Here is an 18,287-nt window from a genome sequence, read left to right on the forward strand (position 1 = left end):
AAAGAAAAGAAAAGAAAAGAAAAGAAAGAAAAGAAGGAGGGAGGGAGGGAGAAAGAAAAAGAAAAGAAAAGGAAAAAGAAAGGAAAAAGAAAGAAAGAAAGAAAGAAAGAAAGAAAGAAAGAAAGAAAGAAAGAAAGAAAGAAAGAAAGAAAAAGTAATTGTGGAAACGGTATGACTACTGTTATTAAGGTTACTGTTTATATAACATCAATAAAACAAACAACTAAACCACAAGATAGTCTAATTCTATCATCCCTTACAACCTTAAGCACTGATATTCTCAGTGTGGAAAAAAAGACCTATAGATGTAACAAAGTAGGCTTGAATTTGAATTGGAAATATGAGTATGACTCATGAAGTATTTCATCTTTACATAGCTTCATATATTTTGCCTTTAGATACACCTGTAGTCACTTCCTACCTCTGCCCATTTAAAAGGCCTAAGAACAATGACAAATCTATTTGCAATGAATATCCCTAGTGCCTAGACAATTGTGCTCTTAAAATACCATTCCCAACAACAAATAAACAAACAAAAATTTTAATGAGTCTCCTAGAGAAATAGCTGATCTCAAATCTAGGGCCAGAGATACACAAGATAAATCTGAAACTACTTACCATATCAGATAGCAAGGAAGCAATCAAAGACTACCAGCACTGCATCAAAAGAACTCAGTAGAAGACTCATACGTTGTTTTCTGAAGTTAGTACAAAGCTCAGCAATCAAAACAGTATAGTACTTTCATAAGTAAAGACACATCAACCAATGGAGTAGAATAAAGAGCCCAGAAGTAAACCCTCATACATATACTCAACTGATTTTCAACAAGGGTGCCAAGACCATTCAACAGAAAAAGGACAGTCTCTCAACAAATGATGCTGGGAAGACTAGATCTCTATAGCCAAAATATGAAGATGGACTCTTACTCTATACCATATACAAAAATAAATTCAAAATGGGTCAAAGACCTAACTTGAGAGCTAATACGGTAACCACAAACTCTTGGAAGAAACATAAGGGTAAAGCTTCATGACACTGGATTTGGCAATGACTTCTTAAATATGACACCAAAAGCACAGGCAACAAAAGAAAATATAAATAAAACAGACTTCATCAAAATTAAAAATTCTGTGTATCAGGGGCGCCTGGGTGGCACAGCGGTTGAGCGTCTGCCTTTGGCTCAGGGCGTGATCCCGGCGTTATGGGATCGAGCCCCACATCAGGCTCCTCTGCTATGAGCCTGTTTCTTCCTCTCCCACTCCCCCTGCTTGTGTTCCCTCTCTCGCTGGCTGTCTCTATCTCTGTCAAATAAATAAATAAAATCTTTAAAGAAAAAAAAAAATTCTGTGTATCAATGGACACTATCAACAGTGAAAAGGCAACCCATAGAATATGAGAAAGTATTTGAAAAGTATATATCTGATAAGTGATTACAATCCAGAGTATATTAAAAAAACAAAACTCCTATAACAACAACAAAAACAAATAATCCACCTGAAAAAGGGTAAAGACAAATAATGGGCAAATCTCCAAAAAAGATACACAGAAGGCCAATAAACACATGATAAGATGCTCCACATCGCTGGTCATTAAGGAAGTGAAAATCAAAACTACAAGACACCACTTCCTACCCATGAAGACAGCCGTTATCAAAAACATAGAAAATAACAAGTGTTGGGAAGTATGTGGAAAAAGTGAAATCCTGGTACATTACCGGTGGGAATGTAAAATGGTGCAGCTACTATGGAAAACAGTTTGGTAATTCCTCATAATGTTAAACACAGAATTGCCACATGATCCATGAATTATACTCTTCTATATAACACCCAAAAGAACTGAAAACAGAGACTCAAACATAAACCAATGTTCCAAGCAGCATTATTCACAACAGTCAAAGGAAGAAACAACCCAAATACCCATCAACAGATGAATGGATATATCAAATGCATTATATACATCCGATGGAATATTATTCAGTATTACAAGAAATTAAATTCTGATACATGCTACAACACGGATGAACCTTAAAAACATTATGCTATGTGAAATAAGCCAGACACAAGAGGACATACACTGTATGATTCCACTTAAAAGAGGTATCTAATAAAATGGGCAAACTGAGAGATAGAAAGTAGACTGGCAGTTACCAGGTAGGGGGCGGGGGAAGGGGGGACGGGAAGTTATCATTTGAGAAGTATAGAGTTTCAGTTTTGCAAGATGAAAGGTGTTCTGAAGATGAATGGTGGTGATGCTTGCACAATAATAAGAATGTCCTGAATACCATTGAACTGTACACTTAAATTAATGGCCAAGACAATAAATCTTACTTTATCTACATTTTCCCACAATAAAAAAAAAAAGAGTTGAAACAATAAATGGTTAAAGTAAAAGGATGCTAGTGAATCAAACTCATTCAAAAACCTGGTAAATAGCAGGAAAGAATCAAGCATGCATTCTGCCTTCCTCATGTGAAAAGTACCAGGTGAGGATATGTACCTCTTTATATCCATGTTCCAAGAACAACAACAACAACAAAAGAATGAGAGTCACCACTTTACGACCCCCAGAGAATTAATGGATTAAGCACAGAGCAGTAATGACTGCTGACTCAAAAAGAGAAGAAAGACATTAGGTATCTCCTAAGGAAACAGCACTGCCTATACACTTGCCAAAAGGATGAAACACAAGTCTCACTGAGCCTCTGGATCAGCTGCCAACGTGCAGTAAACAGAGGACAGAGAAAAAGCTGAACTGCATCATGAGTATGTGATCAACAAAATACAGACTGAAAAAATTTATTCAAAGAAAAGAAAGGGATAGAAGAAGAACCTGTAAATTCAACACCCCCCACCAAAAAAAAATTATCAAAATTTTTAAAACTTGGCAAGACTAAACTATTGTGTGGAGATGCACTCTTAGGCAATATAATGATAAAGAAGTGCAGCAAGTCATTTCCACAAAGGTTGATTAAGTAGTTCTGTTGGAGGGTGAATGGTAGCTGTGAGGAGAGCAGAGCACAAGGGCGGGTGGGCTGCCTGAGGCCTGGCTAAATTCTACTTCTTCACCTGGGGGAAAATTACAAGAGCTCGGGGCACCTGGGTGGCTCAGTCAGTGAAGCGTCTGCCTTTGGCTCAGGTCATGATCCCAGGGTCCTGGGATCAAGTCCCACATCCATCTCCTTGCTCAGCGGGGAACCTGCTTCTCCCTCTGCCGGCAGCTCCCCACTCCTGCTCTCTCTCTCCCTCCCCCTCTCTCTGACAAATAAAATAAATACTTTTTTAAAAAAATTACTAGTGGTCACTTTGCAAAAATTCATTACTATATATTTCTTGTGAGTAGTTTTCTATGACTGCTTTATTTTATAATAAAATAGTGGTTTTAAAATTAACATTTCTTTTACATCAAATGTATGATTGGTGTATGCTCATCTTTGATTCTCTCACCTTTTTTTTTTTTACAGTGGGAGTCTGTTCAACTCAAAATCCAACAAGATCCACACATTGCATTAAGTTGACACATATTTTAAGTCTCTCTTGAAGTTCTTCTTTCCCTTTCTTTCCTAATAACATTTGTTGAAGAAATCAGATCATTTAACTACAAATCTTCCTACATTCCAGATTTTCCTGTTACCCCTGTGATATTGCTTCATATTTCCCATCCCCTGAATTTCCTGTGAACTGCTCTGAGATCTACAGGCTGTGATCAGATTCACGGTCAAGACTATACATCCTCCGCTGTGTTGTATTAATGAAGTCTGGTAGTTTCGTTTTTGTGTGGATATTCTTTTTTTTTTCCTTTTTAAAAGAAAATAAGTGCAAATTTTTTTTATTTACTAAAAAAAAAACCTGTGATCTGAAGATTTAATGTCAGCTTTGCTTTCTATTTATAAACAAATCCTCAGAAATTTCAGTCAGAAAAGTTATAGCTCTGTAACACAATGCCAGGACAACTGCAATATATCCAATCATCATGTTATACAACCCCTAAAAATACTGTTATCTCTAAGCACTGAACTTACCTGCTGGAAGGCTTGAATTGTAGCTGAATACGAATGAAGGGACAGACAAAATTTCAACAAATTCTGCTGTAGAGGTGACAGAAACTGAAATGAAGCTTCCAATATTGCATGATAATAGGAATAATCAGTACCTGTCAAAGAAGAACATTATCCAAAATAATTATATACAACTAGACATATCCAAATAAGATAGTTCATAAAGTATAAAGCTATGTGTTACAGAGGTATGTGTGGCAAAATTTTACCACTATCCTATTGTGAACTGTCGTCAAATGCTTAGAATTCCCTAGAGTACAGTAAGTAATTGGACTCTTCCTCTCTTCTTCCCTTTGTTCACACTATTCCCTCTACCTGGACTACAACTGTCCCACTTACCTGGATGACTAACTCCTACCTACCTCCACAAGAAGAATTCAGCTATGACACCACCTACTCTGCAAAGTCACTCCCAATCCCTACCCCATGCCTCACTAGACCAAATACATCTCTTCTTTGGTCCCATAATATTCCTCTGCTTACCTCTTTCACTTATCACATCATTTACTAAATTATTTATTCACTATCTACCTCTCCCCAAATAGTTTTTGAGCCCCCACAGGCAGACGTTAAAATGTATTTATCTCTGTATCCCCAGTGCCTACCATATGTTTGTTATCTACTCAAATAACCCAATAAAACTGAGCAGTGTGATGAGGAAGTACAGAGTATTAAAGGATATTAACAAAATTGTAGTTTGGGAAGAAGTATTTAAACAACTGGAACAAACTACCTGAGGGGGGGGGAGTAAAAATACATGTACCAGCATGAAAAAATCCCCAGGATACATTGTTAAAGTGCAAGGTACAAAACAATGTACAGTTGACCCTTGAACAACACAGGGTTTAGGGGAATCAACCGCCCCATGCAGTCAAAAATCCATGTGTAACTTTGACTCGCCCAAAACTTAACTATTAATACCCTACTGGTGACAGGAAGCTATACCGATAACGTAAAAGTCAATTAACATACATTTTGTATGTTATATGCAATTTTATACTGTAATCTTACAATAAAGCAAGCTAAAGAAAATATTATTAAGAAAATCATAAAGAGAAAATACATTTAAGTACTACACTGTATTCACAGAAAAAAAATCCAAGTATAAGTCAGCCCACGCAGTTCAAACTATGTTATTCAGGGGCGCCTGGGTGGCACAGCGGTTAAGCCTCTGCCTTCGGCTCAGGGCATGATCCTGGCGTTATGGGATCGAGCCCCACATCAGGCTCTTCAGCTATGAGCCTGCTTCTTCCTCTCCCACTCCCCCTGCTTGTGTCCCCTCTCTCGCTGGCTGTCTCTATCTCTGTCGAATAAATAAATAAAATCTTTAAAAAAAAAAAAAAACTATGTTATTCAACGGTCAACTGTACATAGTGAGCTATCTTTTTTACTGTAAGAACGAGATATAAGAATACACATTATGTATTTGTTGTTAAAAAAAAACCACTGAGGGTTGGGGCGCCTGGGTGGCACAGCGGTTAAGCGTCTGCCTTCGGCTCAGGGCGTGATCCCGGCGTTGTGGGATCGAGCCCCACATCAGGCTCCTCTGCTATGAGCCTGCTTCTTCCTCTCCCACTCCCCCTGCTTGTGTTCCCTCTCTCGCTGGCTGTCTCTATCTCTGTCAAGTAAATAAATAAAATCTTTAAAAAAAAAAAAAAACAAAACACTGAAGGCTAAACACAACTAATTTAAATAGTTATAAAAAACAGGGGAGAAACAGGAAGGGGGACAGGGAGAGAACAAGATTTTTCTGTATAAGCCTTTTATAAGCTTAACTATTAAATCATATATACGTATCAAAAAAGTTTTAAGGAATATAACTAACATTTTGAAAAGCAAAATATATAAGGTTCTATATGGCATGAGCATCTTCTAGTTAGAAAAAGACACCAGAAAGAAATACTTAAAATGTTGCCAGAATGTTAACGGTCAATACCTTTGGGTGGTGGAACAATGAATAATATTTCAAATAAAATATTTAATATACTTTATGATCACTTCTAAGAATTCATATCCCCCAACTTTAACCAAGAACACATTATCATTTATATTTAGGAAATTTCATTTTAAATGTCAGAGTTCAAATTCCATTATAAAACCCACTTTGATAAATTTGTTTTACAAAATTGTAAACAAAAAGTAAAATTTTTTCAATAACACAAACAATTCCAGTTGACTCTAAATTATGTAACTCAAACTACAGATGCTTGCTCAAACCTTTATGTACTAATACCACAAAAAAGAAATTCAGACTTGACTTTTAAAATTTGTATTATTTTTAATAAAAATCAAAAAGTTAAAAATCAACTCAGTTAAATATTAACAGCAGTCACATTGTTTTCACACATTTGCTCTTCAACAAGGCCTGTCAATGAAACATTTCGAGGTTTTAGCTACCGTGTCTGCATCTTTGACTAGTAATGTTTATACTACAAACATCTATAAAGCTTATATTGGACTAGAAAGTGTGAATGCACATCATAAACTGTAAACAAGTGATAGCTGACATTGTCATTCATTTGCTACCTTGACACTGAAGTGGGTGGCTGGCAGGCATAACGGGAAACATTTTGAATGGCACTAACTTACTGATAACGAACCTAACAGATAATAGATCAGTTGTGTAACTAGTCCATAAGGAAAGAGAAAAGGAATCAAATCTGATGGTAATTAAGTTAATACTAAATGATTTTAAATGAATTTGACTTCTACAAAATATTCACACAGCACTTCTAATAAAACAACACAAGAGAACAAAAACAAGGGGGAAAGAAGAAATCAAACGTAGTACTTATAGCCAAAGTTATAAACTGCTTGGAGAGTATTAGTTTGTGCTGGCTCTGCTGGCTACCATTACAACTCTAGTCATTAAAGATAAAAACATTTTCCATTAATTGCCATGCCACAAATACTGTGAAAGAGACTACTTTTTTCTAATATTTTCCCAGATACCAAAGTCAAAGAAGCATTTGCTTCAATTTTACCGTGATGATCGGGTGATCCAATATTTTGACTGGCTTCTACAAAATTCCAAAATTTCTCTTGACTGTCTTCTGCTAAAAACTCACTGGGAGAAAAGGGGAGAAATATCAGAAATAAAACAACTTAATAAAATCCTCTAATATAAGCTACATTACTAAAGAGTAAAATAGGTTTTTAAGTTTCCAAATGTCCCGAGTTTGGCTTTTATAATATATATTATACACAAGCATGTATAATATATATTCTAATGATAAGCAAGTCTTATTAGCTTATTGGCTATTAATAACTAATTAGCTTAGTAGCTTATTCACTTATTCATATTAAGAGCCTAATAGGTATTCCATAAGAAACCTGGAACAATAATGTAACAAGAGGGAAGTCTTGTTAATAAATTAGCTTTATTTTTTATCTTGTTAATAAATTAGCTTTATTTAAAGCTAATGAAACCCCATCTTGTGAAAATGCTATTGGTAGTAGAAGGAAAATTAAGAACCGATAATTCTGGTACTAGTTCTGATCACTTATTTTCTGAAAGACCTCACAAAGAACAAAAAATATGTTTTGCCTAAGGGTCTCTCAAGGAAAACATGAACCCTAGAAAAATTTCTAGGAGACTAAAGGCAGCATGTTGTAATCTTTTAACATCCATAAATCCAATTTTCAAGATCACCAAATTTTAGTTTAACAAAATTAGTTTTAAGAACTTAACACCGCCTTAATTTTTTCTTGACTTTATTCTATGGACCTAAATAACGACCATTCTAAATTTCCCTTCATTCCAGAGTCTAAAATCCCTAAAAGAAAATGTGTGTACTGATTGCATGACTCATGTAAATTGGTTATCTCCTCCTGAGACAGAATACTAATGCAGTGGTGATCTTTCACTGTCTTAAAGCAAACTACAGATCTGGATCTCAGCTTACCTAGCCAAAGGAAGACTTTCCCATTACTTGTCAACACTGGGGTGTACAACTCTCACTCTACTCCACAGCTAGACACAGAAATATGGGAAAAATAAGAAACATTACCTGGTAATATACAGCCTCTCTAAATATAGGTTTCTGAAAATACCCATTTTCATATTGTATTAAGTTATTTAGTACCTCCTTGAATGTGGCATTTTTCTAGGCTTTCTAGAACCTAGCACAGACATCACACCAACCTTATAATAGCTTATGGTCTAAGAAAACAGATACTAAGAAAAATAGATTATGATATGCAAATAAACACTAAATTCATCAATTAAAGCTGCATTCACAAGATAAGCTTGTGGAAGGGGGGGAGGGATAATACACTCAAAGGCTGTAATGGTGAGAACAAGGATTCACTGAAGCAAAGACCCTCCTGAAAAGGCCATCTGCAAATAAATATATGCTCTTCATATAATTACAGGAAAACTCGAAATATACGTTCTTCATCATCCCACTGAATAAAGAAGCCTTACGACATCTAAGTTCCAAACAGTCTTAAGAAAATTAATTACTAGACCCACTGAACTAATCCAAGGACGGTAAGAACAAACAAGATAATATCAAAGGGAATGCTGCCATTTGTTTACAGTATAATTCAGTTTGCTTTACATTTTAAATTGTTTTTTAGCTTCTTACGCTGATTCCACTGAGTAAAACACCTACAGTTTTTCAGATGAAATTATATGATCTCTAGGCTTTGTTTTAAAATATTCCAGCAGGGGCGCCTGGGTGGCACAGCGGTTAAGCCTCTGCCTTCGGCTCAGGGCGTGATCCCGGCATTATGGGATCAAGCCCCACATCGGGCTCTTCTGCTGTGAGCCTGCTTCTTCCTCTCCCACTCCCCCTGCTTGTGTTCCCTCTCTCGCTGGCTGTCTCTGTCTCTGTCGAATAAATAAAATCTTTAAAAATAAATAAATAAATAAATAAAATATTCCAGCAGGATAAGGGAGGAGGGTAGTGGTAGCTATCGGTTACTGGAGTTGAGTTGATAATTGCTAAAACTGGGTGACAGGTAGAGGGAGAGCACATTTTATGTACCATTTTCTCCACTTTCAAATGTTTTGAAAGATCACAATAAAAAGTTTTTAATCTATAACAAAAGAAAAAAAAACATAAACAACCTGAATGTCCACCAGATAGCATAAATCTGGTAACAAACTTGTTTTCTAGATTTCCAAAGTTATTGTTAGATATCAGAATTGGTCTTCCCTCCATAAAGAACCAGAAAGGGAAGGGAAATGAATATTTAAGGAGGGCTTACTACGTGACAGGCACTATGCTTGGCATATTCACCCATGTCCTTAAATCCTCACAGCCACCCTGATTTATAACCATTTTTAGAATAAAGAAACTGTGGCTCAGAGAGGTTACTGATTTGCTTAAGGGCGCGGAGTTAGCAAATGAAAAATCTGGAATGCAAACTCAAATCTATTTGATTTATATCTCTATCATGCTGCATTCTTGGGCCATTATAGTAGCTAGTACTCAATGATTATTAGTTTCTATTTTAATAACAGAACTTTACCTATACAATATTTCTGTTAGTAACTATGGCTGTTCAAAACATATACAGTGTTCTACTTCAATTAAATATATAACACCTCATGAACAAGCAGAAAGGTACAACTGCTTCATTAGGATCAGGCCTAATCTAAAAATACACATGGAAGTATTTTTAGTTTCTAAGAGCTAGACGAAGGGAAGGCAAAATATCTGTGGTAGCTGCATGCCTCAATGTGTAGAGATATATTCTGTTCCCTCACCCTCACTCAGATGGACAATGCTGTGATCTGCCATCAATGTCTGCCATGGACCTGGGGGGGAAGAATGGTGGCCTCAGCTACTTCTGGAGAGAAACAGCGAGGATTTCTAATATGCGCAACTTATTTCTGAGCTGCCTAGATGTCCCATTACCTTGGCAAAGTGTCTGCAAATAGCCACAGAAGAGGACTTATTAAAAATAGTCAACCAAAATGGCAACTGGCAGGACATCGTGAGAGGGGGAGATGTCTGTGAAAGGAAAAGTTGGTGGAGGAAGCGGTATACATTATTCACTTCACAGAGATCAAAGAAACTGAAAAAAATGGATTAATTAAGGCTGACAGGTTTAACATACTTTTTCAAAAGTCCCACAAATTATGCCGTAAGAATCTCCTGAGGCAATGTACAAAACCAAAAAATTAGTGTGAGAGTAGCTGAGTGGAACTCAGTAAAGAATGTCAAGTAGAGTATAAAAAACATCTGTTACAGTTAATTGCACAAAATTATTTAGGAAGTGAGAGTAAATTTCAAACACTTCAAATTACACCAGAAAAATCATCAAAAATAAGATAAGGGGGGAAAAAGTCAGCTATTAGAGTCCGCTCACGCAGTTTAGACCTCAAACCACCTCTGGTCACTTCATTTTTATAAGTGCCCTCTATCTAATAAAGTTCTGACACCAGAAGAGCTCAATCCATTTCTCAAATTGTAACACTGCTATGAAATAAATGCAGTAGGAATTTTTTCTTTTGGCCATTTTATTGTTGTGAAAAGGGAGGCACACAGGAGTGATACAAGTTTAAGTCTGACCAGCAGAAAGTTCGTGAGGCTCCTGAGCAAGGCAAAATCAGGTCCTAAAAGTCCCACTTTCCCACTGGTCCTCTTATCAATACGAAGTGAAGCTGTTTCCTTAGGAGATGCAACTATTCATAAACACAATCAACACAACAAGAACTCTTCATTCACATTTTGCTAGGGATGAAGGAGGAAATGTTAGAAGATGAAATTCTAAGTTGAAGAGTACAAAGAGAGACCAAAGTTTACTGAAGTAATGCAACAGTTCAAATTTCTAGCACTATCAAGTTCTGAGAGTTACCAACTGCTTGCCATTCAATCTACCTAAATTTATGCTTTAGAATGATTCTCTACAAGTACTAGCTATATATTATTTCAGATATAATAGAAATAGGTTTCCCTCCATAAACAAAAGACTGACAAAAAAAGATGCATATAAACACTAACTCAAAAATACACTTGGAATACAAAATCTCCCAAGAAATTATTGACTATTCTGTATTTTATTGATTTTAAGACACTGTCAATTTTAAGACATATCGTTTTTATGAAACACTAAAAATGAAAATGTTACCAATTTTAATTGTAAGATAACATCTTGATTTCATTAAAATGAATCTTAATTTTGGAGATGTTAAAATGTGGAACATGTAAATCTTAGATAAAAATCTACCCGTGTCCTCAGCCTCCCCTCTGTGCTCTCCTATCTCAAGGTCTTCTCCCAAATTCTTAGAAGGAGCGGCGGGCCCTCTTTCCCCCCATCTTGCCAAACTCTCCTCTTTCTCTTTTATTAAACACCTCTTAAAACCTTTTTCAAATAAATAGAAAAATTCCCTTAAGTACAACTCTCTCTTCCTTTATTACCACATGTATACCTTTCTTAGAAGATAATTTAACCAATTCAATATATTTGTCCAAAGAAGTCCCTAAGTATCTCTACGAATCCATATTATCCTATCCTACTGACAGATTCTGTGTTCTAACAGCCTCTAACTAGCACACAGCACAACGCACACTGGAAGAGGTGCTGACTAAATACATGTGATGATAATCTCGCTGCCTAAAAAAGCTCCTGCATACTCACTAGCAGATCCTACATTTTTACTCAAGCACATGAAAGAAAAAAAGATGTCTTCTTACCTGACTTCTAACAACAATGGAGTGGAAAACCATTTTGTCGTAAGAGAGGTTGTAATGGCTTTTGAATCTGCCTTTACTAAGGCCAACAGCCACAGTCCAGTGAATACAATCAGAAGTCCCATTTTATAGCAAACCCCTAAAAAGGAAAAAAAAAAAAAAAAGGTTTTGCTACAAAGAAATGTTTAAACCTGAGTCTTAATACTTACAGATACTAAATAACATGAAAATTACAGAAATGGAAATGCTTCTGAAATTTAACAGCACCTAATATCTCTACGGTTTCAACTTAGTGAGTGACTGATAACATAACTAAAGGAGTGTAGATCATATACTCTTTCCTACAAAGACTCCATTTCATTTCCTGGGGCGCCTATACTATACACAGGTATAAAAGTCAGCTGGTGGCACAGCAGGTTGCACACAATCATACTTTACGGAGCATGAGAATAAACAACGCTGAGACAGATGAAAATGTAAATGATGGGTATTAAATGGTGTCCTCCCAAAAGTCCTAACCCAGCACCTCAAAATATGAACTTATTTGGAAACAGGGTCTTAACAGAGGTAATCTACCTAAAATGAGGTCATTAGGGTGGGCCCTAATCCAATATGACTAGTGTTATAAAAAAAAGGAAAATGTGGACAGAGACAAGCATGCAGTGGGAACACCATGTGAACAGACACAGGGAGAATGCCAGGAAAGACGGAGATAGACACTGGAACTATACTGCAAACCACGGAACACCTAGGGCTAGCAGACATTGGAAGAGGCAAAGAAAGACCCTCCCCTATAGATTTCAGAGGGAACGTGATCCTGTGACACCTTGATTTAAAATGTCCTGGCTTCCAAAACTGTAAGACGAGCCTGTCATTGCTCTAAGCCACACAGTTTGGCACTTTGTTACCACAGCCCTAGAGAGCTAACCGATGGGTCTTGAGTGTAAACCCAAATACTGGTCCTAAATGAAGAATGTTAGAACTCAATGGGTCCCTATCTACAAAATAAGGAAGTTGGGGTCACTGGTAAATTGGCATGGCCGTTGAATGCAGGCCTCCTGAACTCCCAGCAGCCAACTCTCCTCAAGCATACTGAGGTGTCCAGATCATTTCAGAAAAAGGTCTCCAGCTACAGGCTTCTTTGGCCTGATTTTTCATCTCAGAAGTCTGCCTCACAGAACCCTAATCAGACTTTCCCCGGGCTATGTAGGTCAGCATGTAAATTCCACCCATTTGAATGGGAACCCAAAGAGGACATGAATATGTGGGAAACACCAAACCAAAATTGTGCTTCTGCATTCTAATGTCTGGTAGGTCTCACCCCAGACTCACCCCAATTCCTTGAGATACTGGTTAGACAAGCTATTGTTTGAAGAACCAGTCAAAACCCTCTTTTTACAAAAAGTATTAACATTTGTGACAACATCCTGTTTCATGTAACACACAATGTCTCTAAAGAACAAATGGTCAAAAGCAAAATAAATTAAACTAAATAGTAAAGTTACTTTTAAGAGTCTTTAGTTCAGTCACTGCCAACTTAATTGATTCAACTGACTGATTAATATTAACATCCCATTTATAAATAAGCACTAAAAAATAAATAAATAAATAAATAACCAACATTTGTAAAGACTAGGGCTAACCAACAAGACCTCTAACACTGAAACCTGTTAGCAGTGATTTCTGACTGGGATGAGGGTTGGGGGGTGGAGAGGGTGGCCCCTTCAGAGTGTAGCAAAAGTTACTGACATTTGCTACAGAGGGGCAAGCAAGGACCAAAGCCTTTGCATACACCTTCAGACCACTCAAGAACACTTAAGACACCCTCCCCTTACAGGTCACAGGACTGCAGCCTCAGAAACCTACTCTGCATGATAGAAAAACTTGGTTAGTGAAAAGAGAGAACCTTTCAGAGTCAAGGACTTCTGATAAATTACTGAGTTTGCCACTTACTAGCAGTTTAACCACAAGCAAGTTCCCTAGTAACCTCTCTGGCCCTTAGTCTCCCAGACTCTGAAATAGGAATATCAGTATCTGCCAAACCTGGACACTGAAAATGAAAAAGCAATATGAAAATCATTATCTGAAGTGCCAAGTACTATACCAGAACTAATTGTTTTAATAAAAGACGTTCTCATAAGAAACCACCATCTAAATTACAGAATAATAATGCAACATCGTTATTACATGGGCTCAAAAAAATGTCTTTGAAATACATTTTCTGTGGTTAGGGGGAAAAAATCCTCCCCAAAAGTCACGAAACTTCTAAACTGGAGACAGAATATATGAACAATGTTCAAGCAGTACTGTGCTACCACTCTATTTACAATTTGCCCCAAAGAGGCCTAGATGTGTAATCCCAAAAGTGGTAATTCTGGATGGAATCTGGACACCACTGCCAGTAACCCCAGGCAGGCTGTATGCATAGACTGGTGAGGGAACAGTGAGTGACAAAAGGTCCCCCAGGAAACATTAGCATTACTGAGCAATTGCTGTGGGCCAAGCACGGTGTCAGGTGCTTTGCATATACCGTATCTAGTCCTTCCACATAACCATCCAAGAGACTGTAGTTCCCGAAGGGTGTCAGCCATGTCTACTTCGTTCACCACAGCAAACAGCACAGTGCCTGGCAAACAGTAGGTATTCTATAACTATGCTGCATAATGGATGAAACGCTATCATTCCCACTTTAAAAAGAAGAAAATGGAAGCTCAGAGAGGCTGAGTAACTTCTCTAATAAATAGCAATGCTTGGAACCCACATCTGCCTGTTTTTAAGTTCTACAAAACCGTGCTATTTCCCCTGGTTGTCTGGTTTGGGAAGGATAAGAACTGATACTGTGAGAACCCTGACTGAGCGAAGAGCTTTCTTGTGAAAACCAAGGCAAGTCCAAGGACTTTCTAGGGACAGGGTCCTTGGGATACAAGTGGCTGAGGAAGGCACAATTTCAACCTGAAACCAAGCATGCCAGCCTGAAGTTGGGACCGTAGCGAACTTACCAACTAGCCTGACATATCTGTATTCAGGCTCACTTTGGGGACAGAATGTGAGCTCCTCAAGAACAGGGAGTTTTGTCTGTCAGGGCCACATGCTTAGCATAACGCTTGGAACACAGTAGGTGCTCAAAATGAAATAATAAATACAGGGTTCATTCATTAAGGGAAGAATGAAAGCAAACAGAAAGAAAGGAGTGTGACATCAAGAAGAAAGATACTACAAAAAGCCTAGGACTTAAGAAGGGTTAATATGAAAACTCTATGCACCAAGACTCTTGGTCCACCTTGAACTATTTTAAAAAGAGATAGAGTTCTTGGGGCAAGGTATAGCACCACTGGAGATGACAGAGAAAAGTGGACATTAAAGAAGAGCTTTCCTACCCAGACCCCACATCCTTGATGCCACAGGTAAAACTACAGGAAAAGACTGTTTTAGAGAAGCAGCAGTAAGAAATTCACTGAAGTGGCCTTTTGTTTGAGAATGCCTTCATTTTATGAGAATCTTATCACTCTAATCCTAGTGCTCCTTAAATGTTGCTAGTAAGTATGAATAATGTGAGAAATAATAGCTGTCAGAATCTACAATGTGGCATTGCCTGATCATAGGCATAATGCTTGCGGCACGGTGGGCAAATTAAAAACATCCCTTAATAAGCCCTAGACCCAAATGTATTATCTGTAAGATCTAGTCCGTGGCCCATTTTCCTTAGCTCAAATTAATGACTATCTCTTACTCATTGATCTACAGCAAGATATTGGAAATAGTAATAAAAATTATATTACGGCAAACACTTTTCACTTTTTGGAAAACAGAAGAGGTATAAAATTCTAAATCACCAACTTCTTTTTCCATTTCTAAACTGAAGATAATAGCAGACAAACTCTTAAAAAAACTAACTTGCACCCTGCAAGCTTATAGACACCCATCTGAACTTCAACATACATGATAACAGTGAAGGTAAATATTAGGAAGGACCCTTCTTGAGAAATAAATTTACTTCCCAATAATTAAACTTATTATGCATTTATACCTATTAGCAAGACCATTTGCTGTGAACCACATAAATCTAATTTTTTATAAAAGTAGTTACTATATATCTGATATGAAAATGATCACAGGTAACTGCAGAAAAGATCTAACAGAATTTTCTACATAGTTCAATTTCTTCCCCTCAAGTTGAATGTGCACTATAAAGTTGCCATGCTACTGCACGAAGCAATGTTTATTTCCTTTAACAAAAATGAGTGTCCGGGCACCTAGGTGGTTCAGTTCGTTAGGCTCAGACTCTCGATTGCCCCTCAGGCCATAATCTCAGGGTCGAGAGATCAAGCCTTCCCCTTCAGGCTCAGCACAGAGCCTGCTTGAGATTCTCTTTCCCTCTCCCTCCGCCCCTCCCCCTGCTCTCTCTCTCTCAGTAAAAATAAATAAATAAAATCTTAAAAAAAAAAAAAAAGAGTGTCAACTAAGTTTGTCAAAAGCAAGCCAAGTGGAAAGGCTACAATCATCCCAAATTTTGTGGTGTTAAGTAACTGTTCTAAGTGTCTTCAAACATCACACTAAAACTGGCTGGCAAGGGCACGATGAATGTTTCCAAGATAGCGTAGCACAGTAAGGTGTAAGACCTCCGGACTTCAAACGAACAAAATACGCTAGTTCTCAAATCTGGCAAGAAATGCAAAACAATCTGGAGATTTTGGCCAACGAAGAACAGTTCACATCCATAACTTATTGATATTGTAGGCAGATCTTATTCTTCTGGCAGGTCCCACAAAAAGTGAAACCCGATCGTCCAATCTCCAGCGAACAGATCCTCGTATTTAAATGAAAACGGCAACCAATACGCATCACCCGAATTCATTTATAGGGAAAATGAATCTATAAAAAGATCAAGTCGTTCTCCAATCAGAATCCTGCAAACTGCTGGTTCTCAACCTACTTCAGGTCAAGCTTGGTCAAAATTCAGGTTAGGGCACTTCCCCCACCTCCTTCTGCACTTGGGCACACGGGTCTCAAAGCTCTTCAATGAAGGCTCAAAACCGCTGAAGAGCCCGCGGCCACTGTCTCAGAAGCGATACCTTGCCCAGAAGACCACTGAAGGCAACTTGGGGGACTCGCAAATAGGGGCAGGACTGGGGCACGGAAGGGGAAACTGAGTCAGGGAAGAAGCAGAAACTCAAGGTGACCGAGGCACGGGGTCGCTTCGCGTTCCAGACCCTCTCCCCGTCCACGAGACCTCCCCACGGCCACACCAGTGGTACCTGTCACCGGCCGCGCAGCCGCGGCACACGCGCCGCCCGTGTCCCCCTTCCTGCCCATGCTGGGGCCGCGCTTCGTCCGCGACGATGCCAGCGACAACGCCGGGGCGGGGCGGTGACGGCGGCGGCAGCTGCTGCGCCAGTGAGCGGCCGACACGCGCCTTTCCCGCGGCTCGCCTCACAAACCGGTCTCGTAAAGCAATGCCCCAGCTGCCGGCCGCCTTTTACTTCCGCTTCCTAATGGCGAGAGCCGGAGGACTTCCGGCTACCGAGTCGCGTCCGGGGCCGCTTAGAGCGTCGCGTGGCCGCCATCTTGTATCCAAGGAAGCCCCTCCCCCCTTCTTTGCTTGCTCTGTGTGGTGTATAGTTGGGGAGGACGGCGCTTTTAAGGTCTAGGGAATGGGAATAGGACTGACCGCTGAGACCGAAAAACCGTACCAGGTGATGAAGCCGGATGCGGGTTTCAGCCTCTCCTCCGGCTTGGACTGTGGGACGCTTCAGAGTCTACCTTCTTAAACCCTTGTATTACAAACACTGCTGCACAACAAGGGGACAAAAATTGCTTAATGTTTCTGAGTATCTTGGACTTTATCTTACCCCCTAAATTTTGATAACTACCGTTCCGGGGGGCGTGGGGAAAGGAAGACTTTTTAAATTTTATGAGACGACTTAGCTTATACTGGCAGCGACAGCTTCTGTGCGAGGACTGCTTTGTCCTTTGTTTTTGTTTTTTGGCAAATACAAATCACTATGCAAAATTGTTTTAGAATATGTGACACAGGGCAGACCGTTTTACCCACCCACAAATTAATACCTCTTTGGAGTATATATTTTTAACTAAGTCAAAGTGAACTAAAAACCAAAAACACATTAAAAGTACATAAAAAATGTAAACGTTTGACTGACTTTTAGTTATATGACATACACAGTCCTTCCCCTGAGTATGCCAGAGCAAGGACTAAAACCACTTTTCTTAATCTAATAGCTGTATCTCTGTACTGTGCTGGAGAACCGTAGCTGTTAGGTTTTCTGTTCTTTGCTGGAACATAAGGAGTTAAAATAATTTTATGGCATGGAAATGAGCGTTTTAAAATTCATTTCTTGAGGGAGTTTTCGTGTTAGTAGCTTTCCATTGTGTGTTTTCCACTCTTTAAGTCGCTTCCGGTGATATTTTTGTAAAAACGTAATTGTGTTTTGATTCACATTATGGAGTTAGGTTTTCACTTTTTTGTTTTAACCTGGTCTTCTGCTATGAACAACAGTGTTTGATCAGTGATATACACACAAAGCTTCTAAGAAAGTTGAGTTTCTCTTTTTCCAAACCTTTCTCAGAA

General features: G+C 38.4%; 1 protein-coding gene and 1 pseudogene across 1 annotated transcript in view; one reads left to right on the forward strand and one right to left on the reverse strand.

Moving 5' to 3' along the window:
• Positions 1–17,196, reverse strand: part of UGGT1 (UDP-glucose glycoprotein glucosyltransferase 1) — a 126,076-nt gene extending 108,880 nt beyond the window's left edge. The window contains exons 1-5 of the mRNA XM_034641928.1: positions 16,957–17,196; positions 11,705–11,840; positions 7,040–7,122; positions 4,020–4,150; positions 3,517–3,560 (exon numbers count right to left, since the gene is read on the reverse strand). Of these exons, the coding sequence (XP_034497819.1) occupies positions 3,517–3,560; positions 4,020–4,150; positions 7,040–7,122; positions 11,705–11,840; positions 16,957–17,014 (452 nt within the window). The 5' untranslated portion in view covers positions 17,015–17,196. The remainder of the gene's footprint in view (positions 1–3,516; positions 3,561–4,019; positions 4,151–7,039; positions 7,123–11,704; positions 11,841–16,956) is intronic.
• A 156-nt stretch (positions 17,197–17,352) lies between these two features.
• The window catches only part of LOC100464121, a 33,373-nt pseudogene continuing 32,438 nt past the window's right edge, over positions 17,353–18,287 (forward strand).

Source organism: Ailuropoda melanoleuca, chromosome 2 (assembly GCF_002007445.2).
Source record: "Ailuropoda melanoleuca isolate Jingjing chromosome 2, ASM200744v2, whole genome shotgun sequence".
In the NCBI taxonomy this organism is placed as follows: domain Eukaryota; kingdom Metazoa; phylum Chordata; class Mammalia; order Carnivora; family Ursidae; genus Ailuropoda; species Ailuropoda melanoleuca.